Raw genomic sequence first — 17,808 nt, 5'->3', positions numbered from 1 at the left:
GGGGGGGGTGGTCTGTCTTTCCCCATCGCCTGTCATGTGCAATCTTGCGTTGAAAACCCGTAAAAAATTGAGACTATGAAAGTTGAACCGCGAAGTATCAAGGGACTACTGTGTATATATTTTTTAAAAATCATGGACAAGTTGTTCCAGGTTAAAATCCCTTATGATTAAAAAAAAAATACACTATAAATATGAGCCACACTAATAATCATTGGTTTAGTTTGGATTTAAAAAGAGTCTCTTTTCATTAAGTATCTGGGTCATTGTGTCTGGCTCTCCTCCACCTGCCACTTGGAGAGGAAGCCTTCTTGTAAATGACTTGTTGGCATGTTTATTGTGTGCCGTTTCCTTTTCTGGTTTGTTGACAGGATGTTTTCAGGTGTTATGGCTCTGATCTCTGCTCACACTTAATTTTCACCGGCCAGGTGTCACACTGACTGACTGACTGGCTTTGAAACGAATGCCACTTCTCTCCAACTTACCCATTATGTTTCAGTTTAGCCCTTGTGTTCAGTTAAGAGTCAAATGGTTGAGCTAAACAAACAAAAACAAAAAAACGCAACCAATTTTCAAAAATATTCTGAAAAACGATTTATTTATTGATTTCTCACTGATTTTTACCAGGACTTCATCCAGGAGCACTACAATGAAGATGGTAGAAGTTTTGAGGAGGAGATAGCAGACCTGATGGATGTGCGGCAGGTAGTGTGTTTGAATGTTTTTATTTAACGCCCACCTCTAAAGATTGTCTGATCCACCACACACAAACTCTGCCCTGAGAACTGATGGCTCATGTTGCTATAATTATTTCAGCTCCATGCCCTGTGGTTACAGCCAGTGTCACTTTGACTAGTAGAGTTACTGAGATGTACACTGTGGGATTTCTGTCCTCACCCCACAACGATTGAAACAAAACATTTGTATTTTATTTTTAAGTGGCACATGAAACACTGAAGGTTTTCCAGACCGTTTCTCTGATTGATTGCTTTGGTTATACACATGTGAAATAGAAGCTGATATTTGAAAACTGAAGCCATGGAATTATTGTTTACCACTTTTTATAAATACTGTACAATAAAGGAGTTGGGTCATTTTCTTTTGTAAATGAATTTAACACCATCTACATCTACACCACTCACTTGTGATCTTTTTTTGTGTGTGTTTGTGTCAGGCATGCAGAACACCATCACGCACAGAGGCCGGAGTGGAGCTGCTCGCAAAATACTACAACCATCTTCCCCTCATAGAAAACCGATTCTTCTCCCCGACCCGCCAGACAGGCATCTTCTTCACCTGGTATACATCACTAATTACAGGCTATTTTTAAGACACAACTGTTGTAAAACTATAAAATGCTTGCTTTCCTGCAGCCTTTTTCCATTTATAAATATAAAACAATTTTAATTTAAGTGATAAACAGAAGAACAATGGTCTGCATAAAGGATGCATAGATTACTTATCAGCACTGTACATGAACAATGTTCCAATCTGTTTGTTAAATACACACAAAGTTCATTTATTCAAGTTTTTCTTTCTCTGATTAGTTCAAAATCTACCTGGGTTTTATTAAATTTGTAAATGCGCAGCTAAATTAATACATACCGGTATTTTGTTTTTTTGTAAGCCACGTCGAGTTTGTATTTATACATAGCTTGCAGTAAATGGTGACAGCGCCAGTCTCTGTTGCAGGTACGATTCCTTCACTGGGATGCCGGTGTGCCAGCAGAACCTGTCTCTAGAAAAGGCCAGCATCCTCTTCAACATGGCCGCCCTTTACTCCCAGATTGGTGCTCGCAGTGACCGACAGACAACAGAGGGCTTGGAGGAGGCCATCTCTGCCTTTCAGAAAGCTGCAGGTATGCAGAAAGTTTTTATTATTTCTTAATTAAAAATGCTAATTTCTTAGGTCAGTCCATTCAAATCAAAACAAATGGTTCAGTAACGGTAATGACATTTGAAATGCTTACAGTCAAATTAAAAACTTTGCCCAATAGTTTAAAATATTGTTCTTTACCACTGTGATGACACAATGGAACTGGTTCAGAACATGGCGTCAGGGCAAACAGTTTTATTTTCAGTTTGAGTCCTCTCCACCCTCTGACCTCTGATAAATGAAGCAGAAGGCGTTTCTTCGGCTTTCGTGTCATGTGAGCTTCAGGAAGTTCAGACAGACCTTGACAGAATGATGACAAGGCAGTCCGCTCCGTGTTGCTCTATAATTACTGCTCTGAACAGAGCTTTAGTTATGCTACTTTGATGGCTGTTGTCCTGTTCTAGGGGACCATTGTCCCAGCTGTAAACCACGTTTGGAGCTAATAGGAAGAGATACTGTATTTACATTTAAGTTGTTTTAGTGCTCCCATGAGGTTTAGATGAAGAAGCCGGTGAAGAGTGGTGGAGTATTAATGACAAACGAGTGATGTGATGCTCTGTTAAGTTGTCCACAACTTTCTGTTGCCAACTTTTCACCTGAAGACTAAAAGAACAATGTTCTTGGCCAGGATGCAGATTGATGTACTGCTTCCATAAGACATGAATACTAATTGTGTGAATGTTCATGAAGCATTCACACGGTTGTGGTCCATTTTTCTTCCATACGTTTTTTGGCACAATTCTCGTCCTTCAGTTTTCAAGCTATTCCAACAAATCTTATATCAAAACATTCAGCTCTTCCAGGACAATCCCACTGTGACTTTTGGTATTTGTGCAACTTTAGCTTTTTGAAATATTTAACCTTTTCTGCCTTGTTTTTCCTCATAGAAAATGAATTGAGCTCATTTTACATCCTTCAAATCTTTAGATATGTTTACAATCTTTTACTGCTCCTTTCACATTTTGTTCTGGTTCAGCTTCTTTCAGCTGCCTTTCAGCAGTTTTTCTGCTGTTTTGTGATCATTTTACGTTCTTTCTGCTAACTACAACATATTTGTGCTTCTAACTTCTTTCTGCTAATTTCAGCTTGTTATGCTCCTTTCAGCTTATTTCTGCAAGTTTCAGCTTTTTGTAGCTTTTCAGCTACTATTTAGCTGTTTTATGCTTATTTTAGCCTTTTCAGCTAATTCCACATTTTTTGCACAAATCTCAACGTTTTCCAGCCTAATTCATCAAAAATGTGCGCTCTCCACTTCCTTCTGGTAATTTGTGCTTCTCTATGCTTTGTAGCTACTTTTCAGCTGTTTTTTCTCCTAATTTCTGCTTCTTTCAGCCAAATTGGGTAAACTTCTGGTAATTTCAGCTTGTTCTACTTTTTCAGCTGTATTTTTTTTAAAGCATTTTTAGTTAATTTTGGCTGTTTTCAAATACATTCAAGTTTTCATGGCATTTTCTTCTACTTTCATCCAAATTGACTTCTTTATGCTAATTTCAGCTTGTTGTGCTCATTTCTGTGTAATTATACTAGTTTCAGCCATTTCTGCTCTTTCAGCTACTATTTAGCTGTTTTATGCTAATTAGATTTTTTTCAGCCAATTCCACTTTTTTTTATTTTTTTTAGCTCATTTCAGGACTTTCTGCTTCCTTTGGTTAGTTTAGGCTTCTTTCTGCCTTTCAGCTACTTTTCAGCCATTTTTATTTTTATTTTTTGCAAATTTCAGCTTTTTTAGCTACTTTACTAAAGTTTGTGCTAATTTCTACTTATTTAAACTTATTTCAGTAATTGTGTTCTTTCTGCTTTCTTCTGCTAATTTAGGCTTGTTCTCCCATTTCAGCTACATTTCAGCATGTTTTTAGCTCATTTCAGCTGTTAAATAAGCATTTCAATAAGCTATAATAAGCATTCACACTGCATTTTCACAGGAATTTCTCTAGTTAAAGTACATTTTAAGAATCACACACACATTGACCTCTAATGTATGAATAAGTATTTAATGATGAATAGTGGTAAAAATCTATAAAAAGTTGTGATTTAACTTCTGGAGAGTTGAAAAACTGATAAAAGAGACGCGTGAGATTTTTTTCCAATTGCATAAAGTCTGCTTTTTACATCCACTGTACTTTTCTTTATATATTGTATAAAAATCAACAATCGAGGCTCGTTCCTTCCTCTACATGTGGGATCTCATTACAAGTACAGAGACACTCTGTTTTAAAGGATGTTATGACTGTGGACTGAACTGACCTTGACTTTGGACACAGAGAGAAATCTGTTTCCTGCACATTTTCAAGTAGAATCTCAAACTAAAAATGACAACCATGAAAGCTGTGAGCGGATTAGAAGTAATGTCCCTATTGTTTGCTGTTCTAGCTAAATTGTATTTATTAATGTAAAAAAAAAAAAGGATTCTTATTTATAAATAAAAATGTTTGTACGGCCTTTAGTCAAAAACAAATGGAATGAAACAAATTGTAATAACAGTTTTGCATATTTGAAACACCTTGCAGGGTAATTCCTCATAGTTAAAATAGCCTAAAAGGGCTTTAGATCTGATGATTAGTCCCAAACTAACTTCTTGTTTTCTTCTTCAGGTCTCTTAAACCTCCTGAAAGAGACGTTCACCCACATTCCCAGCTTCGACATGAGTCCGGCAATGATCAGCATGCTGATACGGCTGATGCTTTCTCAAGCTCAGCAGTGCCTGCTTGAGAAGATCGTACTGAATGGAGTCCCAAACCAGTTCTGCTCTCTGATAAAAGTTGCTCAGGAGGCTGCTAAAGTAAATAGCCACACACATGCTCCTATTGTTCTCGCATCATAAAGTGAAAATGGTCTTTCTGCTACTGTCCTCAGTCACATTTGGTTCAGATCAGTTCTTTTGATGTCTCTTCAGTAACATTCTTGTCCTCCTCCTGTCAGGTCTCAGAAGTCTATGACCAAGTCCATCAGTCCATGATTCAGACGACAGTCAAAGACAATGTCCCATTCTTCTGGTCCACCATGTCAGTAGTCAAAACCAACCACTACCGATCCATGGCTCATTACTTTGTAGCTATAGCACTGCTGGATCATGAATGTAAGAAAACATTTACATTTTTTAACACTTACTGAAGGTATACAACTTTGCTGTCTGAGATTAAACTGAGTAGCAAGGCTTGAGTGAGTGCCTACATTTAAACACATTAATTAAGTATTCGCCGAAAGTTCTGTTTGTGCTTCTGTATTGGTTGTCTCAAATGGCTGGGTTGAACTTCAGCCAGCCCTAATGCTGTTACATAACACACACACACACACACACACTCACTCACACGGATTGGTTTGTGTGCAGGAATTGCTGCAAATAGAGAGTGAAACAAGACAATAAGAGAATTCAAAGTAGAAACAAAGATAGTTGGAACAGATTTAAAACCCAGAAGGATTACAGCGATGAAGCCTCTTACAGAACCAGCAACCAAGACGGTGCAAGGGCAGGATTTGTTTTTTTCTGTGTGTGTGTGTGCATGCATGTGCAACCTCATGAGGTTGATAGGAATGTATTTGCTTGTTTTGTAACTGCATTGGTTTTGTTCTGATGGTGATTAGTTTTGATGTGTTGAATAGGTCACAGTTATTTTTAATTAGGAAATGTTGTAATTTATGCTTGCATCCACAGTCCATTCAAGTTTTCCATTTCTGTTCTCTGTGTTGTGGCTATTTGTTCATTTCAAGAGGCTCAAGTTGAAAATAACATTTAAATAACGTGTATCAAATCATACGAAGCCGTACGCTGAATCGCCAAGGTTTTTACAATGGGGCAATATTGAACAGAAAAACATGGGAGCTTGGCAGCTCATTAACAGATTCCTGTGTGAACACAGAGAAAGAAGCAATTCAGAACAGAACAGAGAGGACTCCAGGAAGATATAGGACTGATTGAAGACTACTGTAGTAAACAGATTTTGTCATTCAACCTTTATTTATACAGGTTAATCCCATTGAGCCTCGATGGCTCCTTTACAAGAGAGACCTGATTTTAACAAAGAATGATGACAACAGTGGGTAACAATGACAACAGTAGACAATCATAAAAGAGGCATACAGATTTTTTTTTTTTTTTTTTACAAATTAAAATAAGATGGCAAAAAAAAGTAGCAAAAACGGCAAGATTATAAGGCGATTTAGAAAACTAAAAATAGGAAGATGTCTGCATTTGTTTTTGCCAGGAACTTAGCAGATGTTTGAAGCCACTTGGAGAGGTCAAGGTCGAGAGATTCAGATCTTTTTGCAAAATATTCCAGGAAACGGGAGCAGAGTAGGAGAAGGCCCTTTTGCCTAGTTCAGTCCGCACTGAGGGAACACTGCATGTAATAATGTCCTGAGAGTGCACGCTGTAGCTGCACTCACACAGAAACATGTAGGAGGAGATGTATGAAGGCAGCAGACCAAGAAGTGATTTAAAGATGAAAATGTACCAGTGGGAGAGTCTGTGTGAAGTTGATGTCCAGTTAACCAGTGAATGCAGGGTGTAGTGGTGGGTACGATAATCACAGCCAGTTATGAATCTTAATGCACCATGATAGACAGCATCCAACATCTGCAGGGTTCTTGTAGGATCGTTTATGTAAATAATGTCACCATAGTCAATGGAGGGAAGGAAAGTCACATTCAGAGTTAGACAGGATCGATTTTTGAAAAAAGAAACCCATTTTAGCTTTCAGTTTCCTTACTAGGTTTTCCACGTGGAGCTTAAGAGAGATGCGCGTCGACCAAGATACCCAAATATTTATAGAAATCAACAAACTCAATAGGGACACCATTTGAGGATAAAATCAGAGGAAGAACTGCTGGGACCGACTTCCTGTTTGAAAAAAGCATCCCTTTGATTTTTATCGGCATTTAGGACAAGTTTGAGGTGGAACAAATCTGCCTGGATGATGTCAAAGGCGGATTGCAAAAGCTGGAAAGCCTTAGCAACTGTTTTAGCTCGACAGTAAACAACTGTGTCATCAGCATAGAAATGTATGGATGCATCAAGGATGCTTTAACCTACATTACCTATGTAGATTGTAAAGATGGTGGGTCCTAAGAATGAGCCTTGTGGTACACCATTTTTGACTGTTAAATAACTGGAGGAAGTACCATTATGTTGAACACATTTAACACAAACGCATATAAATGCATGTATTGCTTGTGGGAGGAAAACTGCATGATCAAAGCTTAAATAATGTTCTGGTGAAGATGTGTGAGCTTTCAAATCCTGTAAATTAGGAGCTGCAGAGAGCTAATTACAAAAACATACCAAAATATACATTTTAGGAGGATTGGCATGTGGATGAGCTTAGACATGGAACAAACACACAGTCCTATCTCAATCATAATCAAATCTCTCCAATTTTAACTTCTCTCCATTGGCTCCCTGTCAAGTTCAGAATTGAATTCAAAATCTTACTTCTAACGTACAAAGCTCTCAACAACCTAGCTCCATGGTACAGATCTTATTGTTCCATATTTTCCTAACGGAGCACTTCACTCTCGGACTGCAAGCTTGCTTATGGTTCCTAGAGTTTCTAAAAGCAGAATGGGAGGAAGTTATCAGGCTCCTCTCTTGTGGAACCAATTTCCAGTTTCTGTCAGTGAGGCTGACACATTATCCAATTTTAAGACTGGGCTTAAGACTTTCCTTTTTGATAAATCATATAGTTAGACTTGTTATGCTGCTATACGTTTAGACTAATGGAGGACAAATTGACCTTATTTCTTAAAATGAATTGTTAAAATTTATAGATTTAATTAGATATTTCTATCTTAACGTGATTCTCAACCTGCCAAACCCAGCCGGTTGAAGCATATGGCTGCATGTCCTGAGCCTGGTTCTGCTAAAGGTTTCTTCCTCATGAGGGAGATTTTCCTTTCAACTGTCGCCTTCATGCTTGTTCAAGATGAAAGTTTGCAATGAAGTTCAACTCAAAGCAGTCTTCTCTAATAAATAAAGTTATTAACTTACTTTTTATGTATCGGTATATAAATGTTTCTGTTCTGTGCCCTGATATGACTTCTGTTGTGACTTGGCGCTATATAAATAAACTGAATTGAATTAAATCCTAAAATTATCTCAAATATTTATCACAGTTGAGAAAACATTTCTTCAAATTTAAATTGCGCATACCTACAACCTTTTCTTTCTCAACAAACGGAGAAACCATGAACATAAAACATAAAGGCTGATGTTGCATGAGGTTTCAGAGACAAAAGCACATTTCATCACATGTCAGTCAGTTAACCAGAGTTTCAAATATACAGCAATGTACAAAAAGCTGTTTCCCACTAACAATTCTTTGTCTGTGTTTAGTGAGACCCAGTGATGATGAGGACCAGCAGGAGAAGACATTATCACAGGTGTATGATGAGCTCCCTGAGGAAAGCTCGCCTGTCGACATCCTGAAGAACAAAGATGAACGTGAGCGCTTCGGTAAGAGGAGCACCGTAGTGGAAAACAAGACAAGAGACTGCCTTGGCAATAGATTTGAGCCTTCATGATGACCCCTTGAGTCTCACTTTCTACCTGCCCTCTTGTTCATGCTCCTTCTGCTTCTCTGCTTTTTCATTATTTACATCTGTGTTGATTTATTTTTTGCTTCTTTCCAGGTAAAGCTCACATTCGCTATGCCATCTTGGGTCAAGAGGAGGCTCTGAGGATTTATGGTCTATGTGAACACTTGAACCAGCTGGAGACCCTGAAGGACATTTTAAAAGCCAGCCACCACCTGTCGCTTGAAAAGTACAGTTTCTATGAAGACGAGGAAGAGTTCACGGACTACATGGAAGCTCCAGATGTCATCCGTGAGTCGTGTGTTTTTAAGATAAGTTAACCATGTTTAGTTTAACGCAGGATGTGGAGGTCTGAGAAATTGTTAGTTTTATTTGAGGCCTTGTTGTAGGAGAAGAATAGTCAATTTAAAACTCAACGACTTCAGTGTCACCACAACAAACCATTGTGTTGATGTGGCAGGTTTGTTTCTCAGGAAACTGCAGACACAAAGCTTCCACACCTGCTGCGTTATATTAGCTGTGATAAGTGACAGTTCTCTCCAACTTCAGATGATGTAATGTTTACACCGTTAACTCCCTTCTCATCTCTCTACAGTGGTGACCATAAACAGTGACAGCATTGTCTTTTTTTAATCTTCTTCTTTTTTTATTTTTTTTTTAGCTAAAACAGAGTACAGAGCAGAAATGGAGGTTCCCACAGCAACAAAGGTGAAAGTCATCGACTTTTTCCAGAGACTGGTATGTGGGTTACTAATACCTTTCCACTCACATCACTGTTTTTGTTTTGTGTTTTTTTCCTTGTTTGATGGTTGGTTTATTCATGAAGTGATGTAAAGCAGCTCCGGATTTGTGTTTTCTGCGTTGAATCTTGTAATTTAAAACCCAAAAAGTACTCTCTTCTGAATAAAACCAACCACGGGTGAACCTCCTGAAAGCTTTGGAACATTTGGTATTAAAGCACAAAGCTCGTTCATTTCCAAAGCATTTTGGACTTTCATTCAAAGAAAAGAAAAATGCATAAAAATCTAACACTAACACTGGACAGAGGCGGGCTGGTGCTGGTTTCAGCTATAATTAGGTCATTTTGGGGCTTACTGTAGGGCAGCTGTTGGAGTGGAGCTTCTTACAGTTCAGCACTGCTGTTATGGGATAATAATCAGTAATTATATTTTTATTTGTGCTGAGGATTTGTGGTTAACATTGCAAACATACAGTCTGTTCTCTGGACTGTAATCTCTAAGGACATCCTGTACAGACATGGGACTTTCTCTTACCTTTAACCTAAATCTTGGATTATTGTAACCATTTTTTGTGCGCATGAACCTTAGGCACCATATACGACTGAAGCTGGAATAATGTTTTGTTTTAGAGACTTTACCTTTCAAGTATTATGTGCCTTTTATTTAGCACAGATTACAATTACTCTAACAAAAACCAGATATGTGTTTCAGGCAGCAGGGAGTAAAACCTCTGAGAATAAGTACCTCATTAGGTCCTGTCATAAACCCCCACCCAGTTCCTCATTACCTGTATAAGAAACAGGACTTTATTCTCAAGGGATGAAGACGAGAACACTTTAATTCAGCATAGATACTACAGTGGGACATAAATCAGGGCATTTTAATGTTGCAGAAGGTTGATTATTGTGATTTAATGGATGTTTTCATCATCAAGTGGCAAATGTAAAAGCTATGTGAGCTCATTGTAATGTTTCTGTACTCGCTGGGCATAAATGTACATACACAAAGAGTTCACAACACATAAACAGAACATGAACTTTTCTTTAGGAAACATCTCCATGAAGCAGCACATGTGCAAAAAGAACTTTTGGGCTTTAATGAATATCAGATTTACACATTATACATGTGTAATACGTTATTTATTTTTCTATCAAAATTAATAAACAATCAAATTGTTGAATGTCTGACTATCAGAATCTATGTTAGATGAAGGTTTTACTCTTTTGACAGAAGTTCTGGTGCCTATTTTAAAACCATTCAAACTTTGCTTACTTGTTTAGTGTTATTAGGTTTCTGCATCATTTAACTCTCAGCAGATTCAGCTTCAACAGGAAGGCAGCTGAGGGTATATTGACTTCAGTCTTGTTGGGATCACTGGATTGAAGTTGATAATGGTTTTCTTCACTTTTGATTTCGGGCTTCAGGGTACGGATCCCCTGTGATAAACGAGGGACTACTGTATGCACAAAAAGGTTGCGTACGTCATGTTCTAGACGCACATCAGAATGTATCAAGGCAAATGTTGCATAAATCTGTAGTGAGAACTGTGCGCACTACCATGCAAACTTTTTCAGTCGACAGTATTAAATTACAAAATACTAAAACTCACCTACCGGTACATACACTAAAATATAACTCCATTTGGTTTACAGAACCCAGGGGGCATTTAAACCTGTTTTCTCAAGACTTTGACCATATATGGTTTAAATCTGAATGATGAAACTGAACCACATTGAACCTCAAATAACAAGCCTAAAAAACAATGGTAAATGGACTGCACTTATATAGCACTTTTCTATCAAAGCACTTTGCACTACAATCTGTGCCCTCATTTACCCATTCATACAGCACTCTACTAGATCTCTACAAAGGGTAATCAGTGCTTTATCACATTCATACAACGATGGGACACACATTGGAGGCAATGAGGGATTCCGTGTCTTGCCCAACGACACTTAGGCATGTGACTGCTGGTGGAACTAAACCCCAATTCTCACATTGGAGGACGATGCTCTAACCACTTAGCCACAGCTGCCCCAAATCAAAATCAATCAAAACAACCTCACCACACTGTAAACTGCAAAATTTCTTAGATGTAAATGTGTCAGTGACTGCACGTCTGGGAAGTGCATAGACAGATGTGGCGCATATAATGTACGTCTGATAAATTGTCTAAGAAGCGTTTCCATTCTCACTGAGAAGAAAACTGTGTCAAATCATCATATTCAGAGCAAGTCACGTAGGGTGATTTCTCAGGTCGAGGATGCAGACCATCACAAATGTCCATACAGAGGGCGGCACATTCACATTGTCACAATGAGTGGTTATGGCCGAGTTGTTCGAGAAGTCATTCTCCAATGCAAGATTTGGGGGTTTGAATCCACCAGCAGTCACATGCTGAAGTGTCCATGGGCAAGACACTGAACCCCTCATATCCTCCAATGTGTGTCCTATCGCTGTATGAATGTGATAATGTACTGATTAGTCTTTGTAAAGATATAGTAGAGAGCTGTATGAATGGGTAAAGGAGGGCACATATTGTAGTGTAAACAGCTTTGAGTATCTTGATAAGATAGAAAGGCATTACATAGAAGTACAGTCCATTTACATAGCAGTCAAGGACACTGTACAGTAAAAAAAAAAGAACATGCAGTAGAAAAAAATAGGGTAACAAAAGCGTTATGCAATAAAATGGAACATTAAAATCGAAAGAGCACCTGAGTAAATTAAGATGGATAGTGATGGATATGGATAAGATGGATTTAAAACAATGGGTTTTCAAACCAGTTAGGAACTGCGAGAGCAGTAATGTTGTGTAGGTCAGAGAGCAGTGAGTTCCAGAGTTGAGGAACGAAGCGGCTTAATGCCCTTCTCCCCATGGTGGTGAGGCGGGCTGAAGGTTCAGAGAGGTGGAGGGAAGAGACGGATCTGAGGGAGCAGGAGGAGATGGAGAAGTGCAGCTCAGATAGATATGATGGAGCAAGATTGTGGATGGAGTTAAAAGTGTAAAGAAGAATTTTGAAGATGATGCGAGATTTAACCGGGAGCCAGTGAAGCTGCTGCAGGACGGCAGTGATGTTAATATAGGAGGGGGTTTGAGTGATGACATGAGCAGCAGAGTTCTGAACCATCTGTAGCTTGTGAAGGGATTTATTGGGGCGGCCATAAGAAGGGAATTACAGTAATCAATCAGGGACTTCACAAGACTGTGGACAAGGATGGCAGTGTAATGAGGTGTGACAGAAGGACGGATATGGTTAATGTTACGAAGGTGGAAATAAACATATCAAGGGACATTATTGATGTGGGACGTGAAGGAAAGTGAGCTGTCGAGGATGACATCCAGACTCTTTATCTGAGGGGAGGGGGAAAGCAGAGAGTTGAGTGAGAGGAGAAGACATTCAGATTTGGAAAGAGTGTTTTTGGTACCATCAAGGATGAGTTCGGTTTTATCACTTATGATATGCAGAAAATTGTTAGAAAACCAGAGGTTGGGCTCATTGAGACGAGCAGTGAATGTGGATGGTGGGAGTGTAGAATTAGGAGAACAATTGTAGAACAATGATAGCTTGGCGCTGCTGATAGACGTCACCAATAGAAGAATTGGGTGGCAGCATGTTTTTGAGATCACACTGATCAAACAACAATAGGGTACCTCACAGTTCTTCTGAGCTGAGCCATGTCAGCTGTGTGGGATGGCCTTGTCCTTATATGTTGTCCTAATATATCATATTCCCCTACACCATGAGTGAAACACTCCATTGATGTCCAGCGACTTGTTTCTGAACATCAACTAGTGATGGAACAAGTCTCTAAATTCTACCAAGCCCCAGAGTTCCTCTGTGTAATATGTAATTATGTTATTAAACACATTCATAAAGTTGGAAATGCCTCAGTCTCAGAAGTGCACCGCCAGCAGATCAGCACTCCTTCATTCAATGACAACCACAGCTTCACACTCATTAAAATACAACGTAGCCCATTAACCCATGTTTCTTCACGATTTGTCCACTCAGGGCCCTCTGTCAGTCTTCTCAGCCAAACAGAAGTGGACACCCCCAAGGACAGTACGGATATTTCCAGTAGATAGAGACGAAGGTTTTAATCTGAAAGGAGACGCTCCTGTCCAGGTGGTTTCATTGGACCCGTCCTGTCCCGCTGCAGTGAGTAAAATTGTATTGTTTAACTTTGACTTTACTGAGGACGTTTAACTATATCACAGATGGCATGCATCAGGATATATCACAGATAAGTTTTGGTTTTCATACGCCAGTATAGTGTAATCACCTTATTTCCTTCTGTTTTCTTCCACAACTACATTTATATATTTATTTTTTGTTCCTCTAACAATTCAGTTATTTAAGACACCAAATTGTTTGAATAGCCCTAATTTATTATCCTCTGAATGAATCAACATATCATAATCGGGCCGTTTGTCACAGGGGATTTTTACATTTATTGTTAAAAATACTAAAACAAATAAAACAGTTTTAAAGCTCTGTCTCAGTGGCAATACTCTTCTTTTGCTCTGACTGGAACAAAAATTACTGCTAAGGTTGCCTGATATTAACTTTTAGAAAAACTTTAAATAACGGACAGTGAATTATGAACATTAAAATCTATTTGAAATGTCAGACCAGCTGATAATCAGAAAATAGTCTCCGTATAAAAAGACTTACCAATTTTTTTGTTTAACTTTAAACAGTCTCCATAAGTTACATAGGAGCAAACCTAAAAAATGTTGGAAGGCAATTCCCTTTTCTGCTACTATGTTTAGTTAATAACATTAAGAATTAAGGAGCATTTATGTTCTCTGGTCCTTTATGGCTCACTGAAATGTGCCAACAAAGAGCAGACTCTTATTAGGCCTTACATGATGCAATTGCATAAGCTCAAATAGGCCAAACCTTTTGTAACCTTGTTAAATTGCATTCAACAAGATTTTTATTTAGAACAGAGGGATAAAAAAAAAAAAGATTATTGACCTGCTTGATTAAATAAAAATTGAGTTCTCAGACAAAAGAAGCTGAAAGCCTGTCTGTAAACATAGACCCCATCAGAAATAATGTGCCCTGGTGCAAATACTCTCTTTAAGTTTTTCTGCTTTAAGAAAGTACCTACCCTTAGAGTAGGAAATAAGAAATTCAACTTGACTGTTGTTCTGATAAAACACCAGCTGAAAATACATAGTGTCTAATATTGCGTCATTTATTTTCCTCTCCAACATGTTTTCTTTCACTTATCTTTTATAGGGTGTTGGTCTAAGAGAGGGTGACTATATTGTTGGTGTGGGTCAAAAGGACTGCAAATGGATGGGAGTGGGTGAAATGTTACAACTTCTGAAAGATGTCGATGAAGACGGGATAGAAATCCAGGTGGTGAGCCTGATGGCCAGCAGCCCTTCATTGGTATGTTCTGTCACTGTGAAAAGTTTCTTTAAATAAAAATTAAGTATTCTATAAAAACCTAACAACATTCAGTCAGGTCATCTGGATGGGTTTTTTTTGCCGTGGGGGGGGGGGGGGGGGGTGGTCTTTGGGGGGGGGGGGGGGGGGGGGGGGGGGGTTCATCTTTCATCCAAAGGACTTCATCAGTCCGAGGAGCAACAACAAACTTAGTCCCATAAGTAGCACACTCCCACTCCCATAGTGGACGAACCAGTTTGCTGGTGATGAGATGGTTTCTGGGGCCTGCCTGCTCCCCCACTGACTCCTCTGAGGCAGTCATAGTCAAAGTGGTTCACAACATCAAAGTTCAGTTCATGTTCAATAATCCAGTTAAAAAATCCAACAAAGTTCAGTCAGGTCATCTGGATGGTTTCTTTCTTTTTTGTTTTTGTTGAGACATTTCATCCTTCATTCAAAGGACTTCATCAGTTCAAGGAGCCACAACAAACTTAGTCCCACAAGCAGCACACTCCCTTAGTGGACCAACCAGTTTGCTGGCCCCAGAAACCATTTTATCACCAGCAAACAGGTTGGTCCACTGTGGGAGTGTGCTGCTTGTGGGACTAACTGATGAAGTCCTTTGGATGAGGGACAAAACGTCTCAACAAAAACAAACAAAAAAGAAACCATCCAGATGACCTGACTGAACATTGTTGGATTTTTTTAACTGGATTATTGAGCATGAACTTTTATATTCTGTCAAAAAAGCAATATAATAGAAATGCACTATTTCTATGATAACCACATATTTTGATTTATGCAGCTGTACATTCTTTGGATTAGAAATTGATACATTAGTCAGATTTTAGTTGTTTCATAACCGTAATGTGTGTAAAATATTTGTTAATTAATAACCTAATGACAAGAAGCAAATGCTTTTTTTAGATTGGTTAATCAGTGAAGCAGTGCAAGACTAATAAAGTATTTTCTGTTTCCACCCAGCCAACCAAGAGTGCCACCTTTTCTGGAAACTTGCCTAAAACCTATTCCATGATTTGCCTGGCTTATGATGATGAAGAAAAGCATCCGAAATCCCGCAAAGTAACCAAGAAGTCATCATTTCTGAGCTGGGGCCTAAAGAACAAGACTAAGAGTGCCAGCACCCTGAGCCTGCCGACAGTGGGTCAGTCTGGTGCTCTGCCCTGGAACAAACCCATTCCCACCTTCCCCAGCTCCAGCACCTACAACATCGACGGCGGCCACTGAGCTGACCGCAGCCTTCCTGCTGTCTGCAGATAATGTGCAGTGTATGTACAGCTTGTGTACAGTACTTTGCTGTAGCCATACTGGACCTGCTGTAGTACACTGTTGGTGTCTGTTGGTGTTTCCACAAGAAGATCAGCAGTACTGTTTGTACTGCTGCTTGTGTTTCACCAACATAACTGTTACCAGCTGCTATTAAACAAAACAATTAAATAAAAACTAAAAATCACTGGACCAAATACTGCACGCTGGTGCCTGCGCTGTTACACGGGCACCATCCAAGGACAGTTCTGTAGTTTAGGAAAGCTGAACTGAACATCAAGAAAGAAGCTAGAGCTCCTTCTGCATCATTCCAGTATGTGTACAGCACAGTACAACTGCAAATACCAGTTATCATTTTACACCTGTCAGTCACAAATCTCTGCTTTTTTTTTTATTTTTTGTAAGGAACACTCCAGTCAAGTTAAGAAAAGTAAATAAAGTTGTGAAAGTCACTGTCTTAACTGCAACGAGGTGGTTTTATTGCAGTGAGGTCAGTGTGTCACTGCGCTTCGTGCATATGTTTTATACTGTACAAATGAAGGACTCCGTCAACGTCACAATGTTTGTTGCCGGGGTTAGAAAGTCGTATGATTTCTAAATAAAATTTACTTTTTAATAAATGTTCTTGCAAAAATGATAGTGATTGAGGGAAAAGCAAACCGTGCTGTGAACTTTTTTTAAATTTTATTTTCCTAGGAAGAGTTGTAGAATGCAATATCCTATGAGCTGCTAAATCTGATGTGTGTACCTTGTTTATGTGTTTGTGTATTTGTCAGTCAGTCTTTGAGGGTTATAATCGTGCCATGCCATTTGGGGCACTGTATAAATGGAAATATTTGTATTTTTGTTTTGATGTACCATCCAATCCCTCGTTCCACATGTTGCAATGTACCTTTCTGACTCGTGTTACCCACTTTTGTTGGAGTTGCTGTTAATGTTCATCACAATGTAGTAAAAAAAAAAGATTTTACACTAGAAGGGAAAAATGTGGGCACACTGATGAGCTTCATGCAGCACACTTGGACTTTGATCATAGCCCACAGCAAGATTTCTCCTCGTCTTAATGGTAAACACTTCTCACGTTTTCTTGACACTTTGCAGTGTTTGATTATGTTATCTACAAAGTAGATACTTGCATTCATTTGATAATCAAATTATTTAATAAAAAAAAACAAATATATACTTGTAAGATTGAGATTTTAGTGCTAGTTCAAGCTATAAATTGTTACACGGTGGACTTCTCGGTCTTTTGGAGGAATGTATCCTTTGGTTAACTTGTGTACTACTACATGACATTTTTTTTAATTGTAAATGTTTTTAAACACACTGAGAAAATGCCACATTCTGCACCGTCTTTGTTTACATGATGTGCTGTAGGTGCCATTTATCTTAAATCGTAAGGAAAACCTGTTCTAGTGTACAGCGGTTGCTTCATGTTATGCTAAAAGTGTGTGTACCTGTGCAGCGGATACACACAGTACTACTTTTTGTCCATGCCACAGTGCCTAGTGTTTCTAAATGCCTCGGTGTGCACAAAAGGGGTTGTGGTGACTTATAAATCTTTCAGGCTGGCCTTTTTTTGCACTTTGTGCTGCATAGCTATTACTTTTGTCATATATGTACACATAAATAATAAAAAAAAGATTAATTTAATTAGTTTGCCTGGTTTTGTCTGTACGAGGTTAAAAATGCCAAGCAGGTAGAAAATGCCAGGAATGAAGTCTGCCCACAGCCCACGCTGAGTCAATACACCAAGATGGTGTTTTTAGCTCTTTCTCCAGGTCTGCCTGGTACCACATGACCTCTTAATCCATCACACAGACCGAACAGAAACACGTGATTACACTTGACCCTCTAACTTCATTCAGTCACAGGGGCGATTCTAGAGTCTGACCTTCAGGGGTGTTTAGCCCCCAGTGCTGACAGTGGCTATTGGCTTGAACAACGTAGTGGCCAGTGGCATCAGTGTTGCCAG

The 17,808-nt window shown here is 38.9% G+C and overlaps 1 protein-coding gene across 1 annotated transcript in view; it reads left to right on the top strand.

Moving 5' to 3' along the window:
* rhpn2 (rhophilin, Rho GTPase binding protein 2) overlaps positions 1-16,605 on the top strand; it is a 37,195-nt gene extending 20,590 nt beyond the window's left edge. Inside the window, exons 5-15 of the mRNA XM_037697620.1 lie at positions 625-702; positions 1,172-1,296; positions 1,690-1,856; positions 4,465-4,652; positions 4,793-4,949; positions 8,202-8,321; positions 8,498-8,692; positions 9,063-9,139; positions 13,158-13,304; positions 14,394-14,549; positions 15,531-16,605. Coding sequence (XP_037553548.1) covers positions 625-702; positions 1,172-1,296; positions 1,690-1,856; positions 4,465-4,652; positions 4,793-4,949; positions 8,202-8,321; positions 8,498-8,692; positions 9,063-9,139; positions 13,158-13,304; positions 14,394-14,549; positions 15,531-15,794 — 1,674 coding nt within the window. The 3' untranslated portion in view covers positions 15,795-16,605. The remainder of the gene's footprint in view (positions 1-624; positions 703-1,171; positions 1,297-1,689; positions 1,857-4,464; positions 4,653-4,792; positions 4,950-8,201; positions 8,322-8,497; positions 8,693-9,062; positions 9,140-13,157; positions 13,305-14,393; positions 14,550-15,530) is intronic.
* Positions 16,606-17,808: the final 1,203 nt, after the last annotated feature.

Source organism: Nematolebias whitei, chromosome 2, assembly GCF_014905685.2.
Source record: "Nematolebias whitei isolate Nwh7 chromosome 2, NemWhi1, whole genome shotgun sequence".
Lineage (NCBI taxonomy): Eukaryota > Metazoa > Chordata > Actinopteri > Cyprinodontiformes > Rivulidae > Nematolebias > Nematolebias whitei.
Note: the sequence above shows the minus strand (reverse complement) of the source record. Positions and strands in the feature narration are given on the sequence as shown.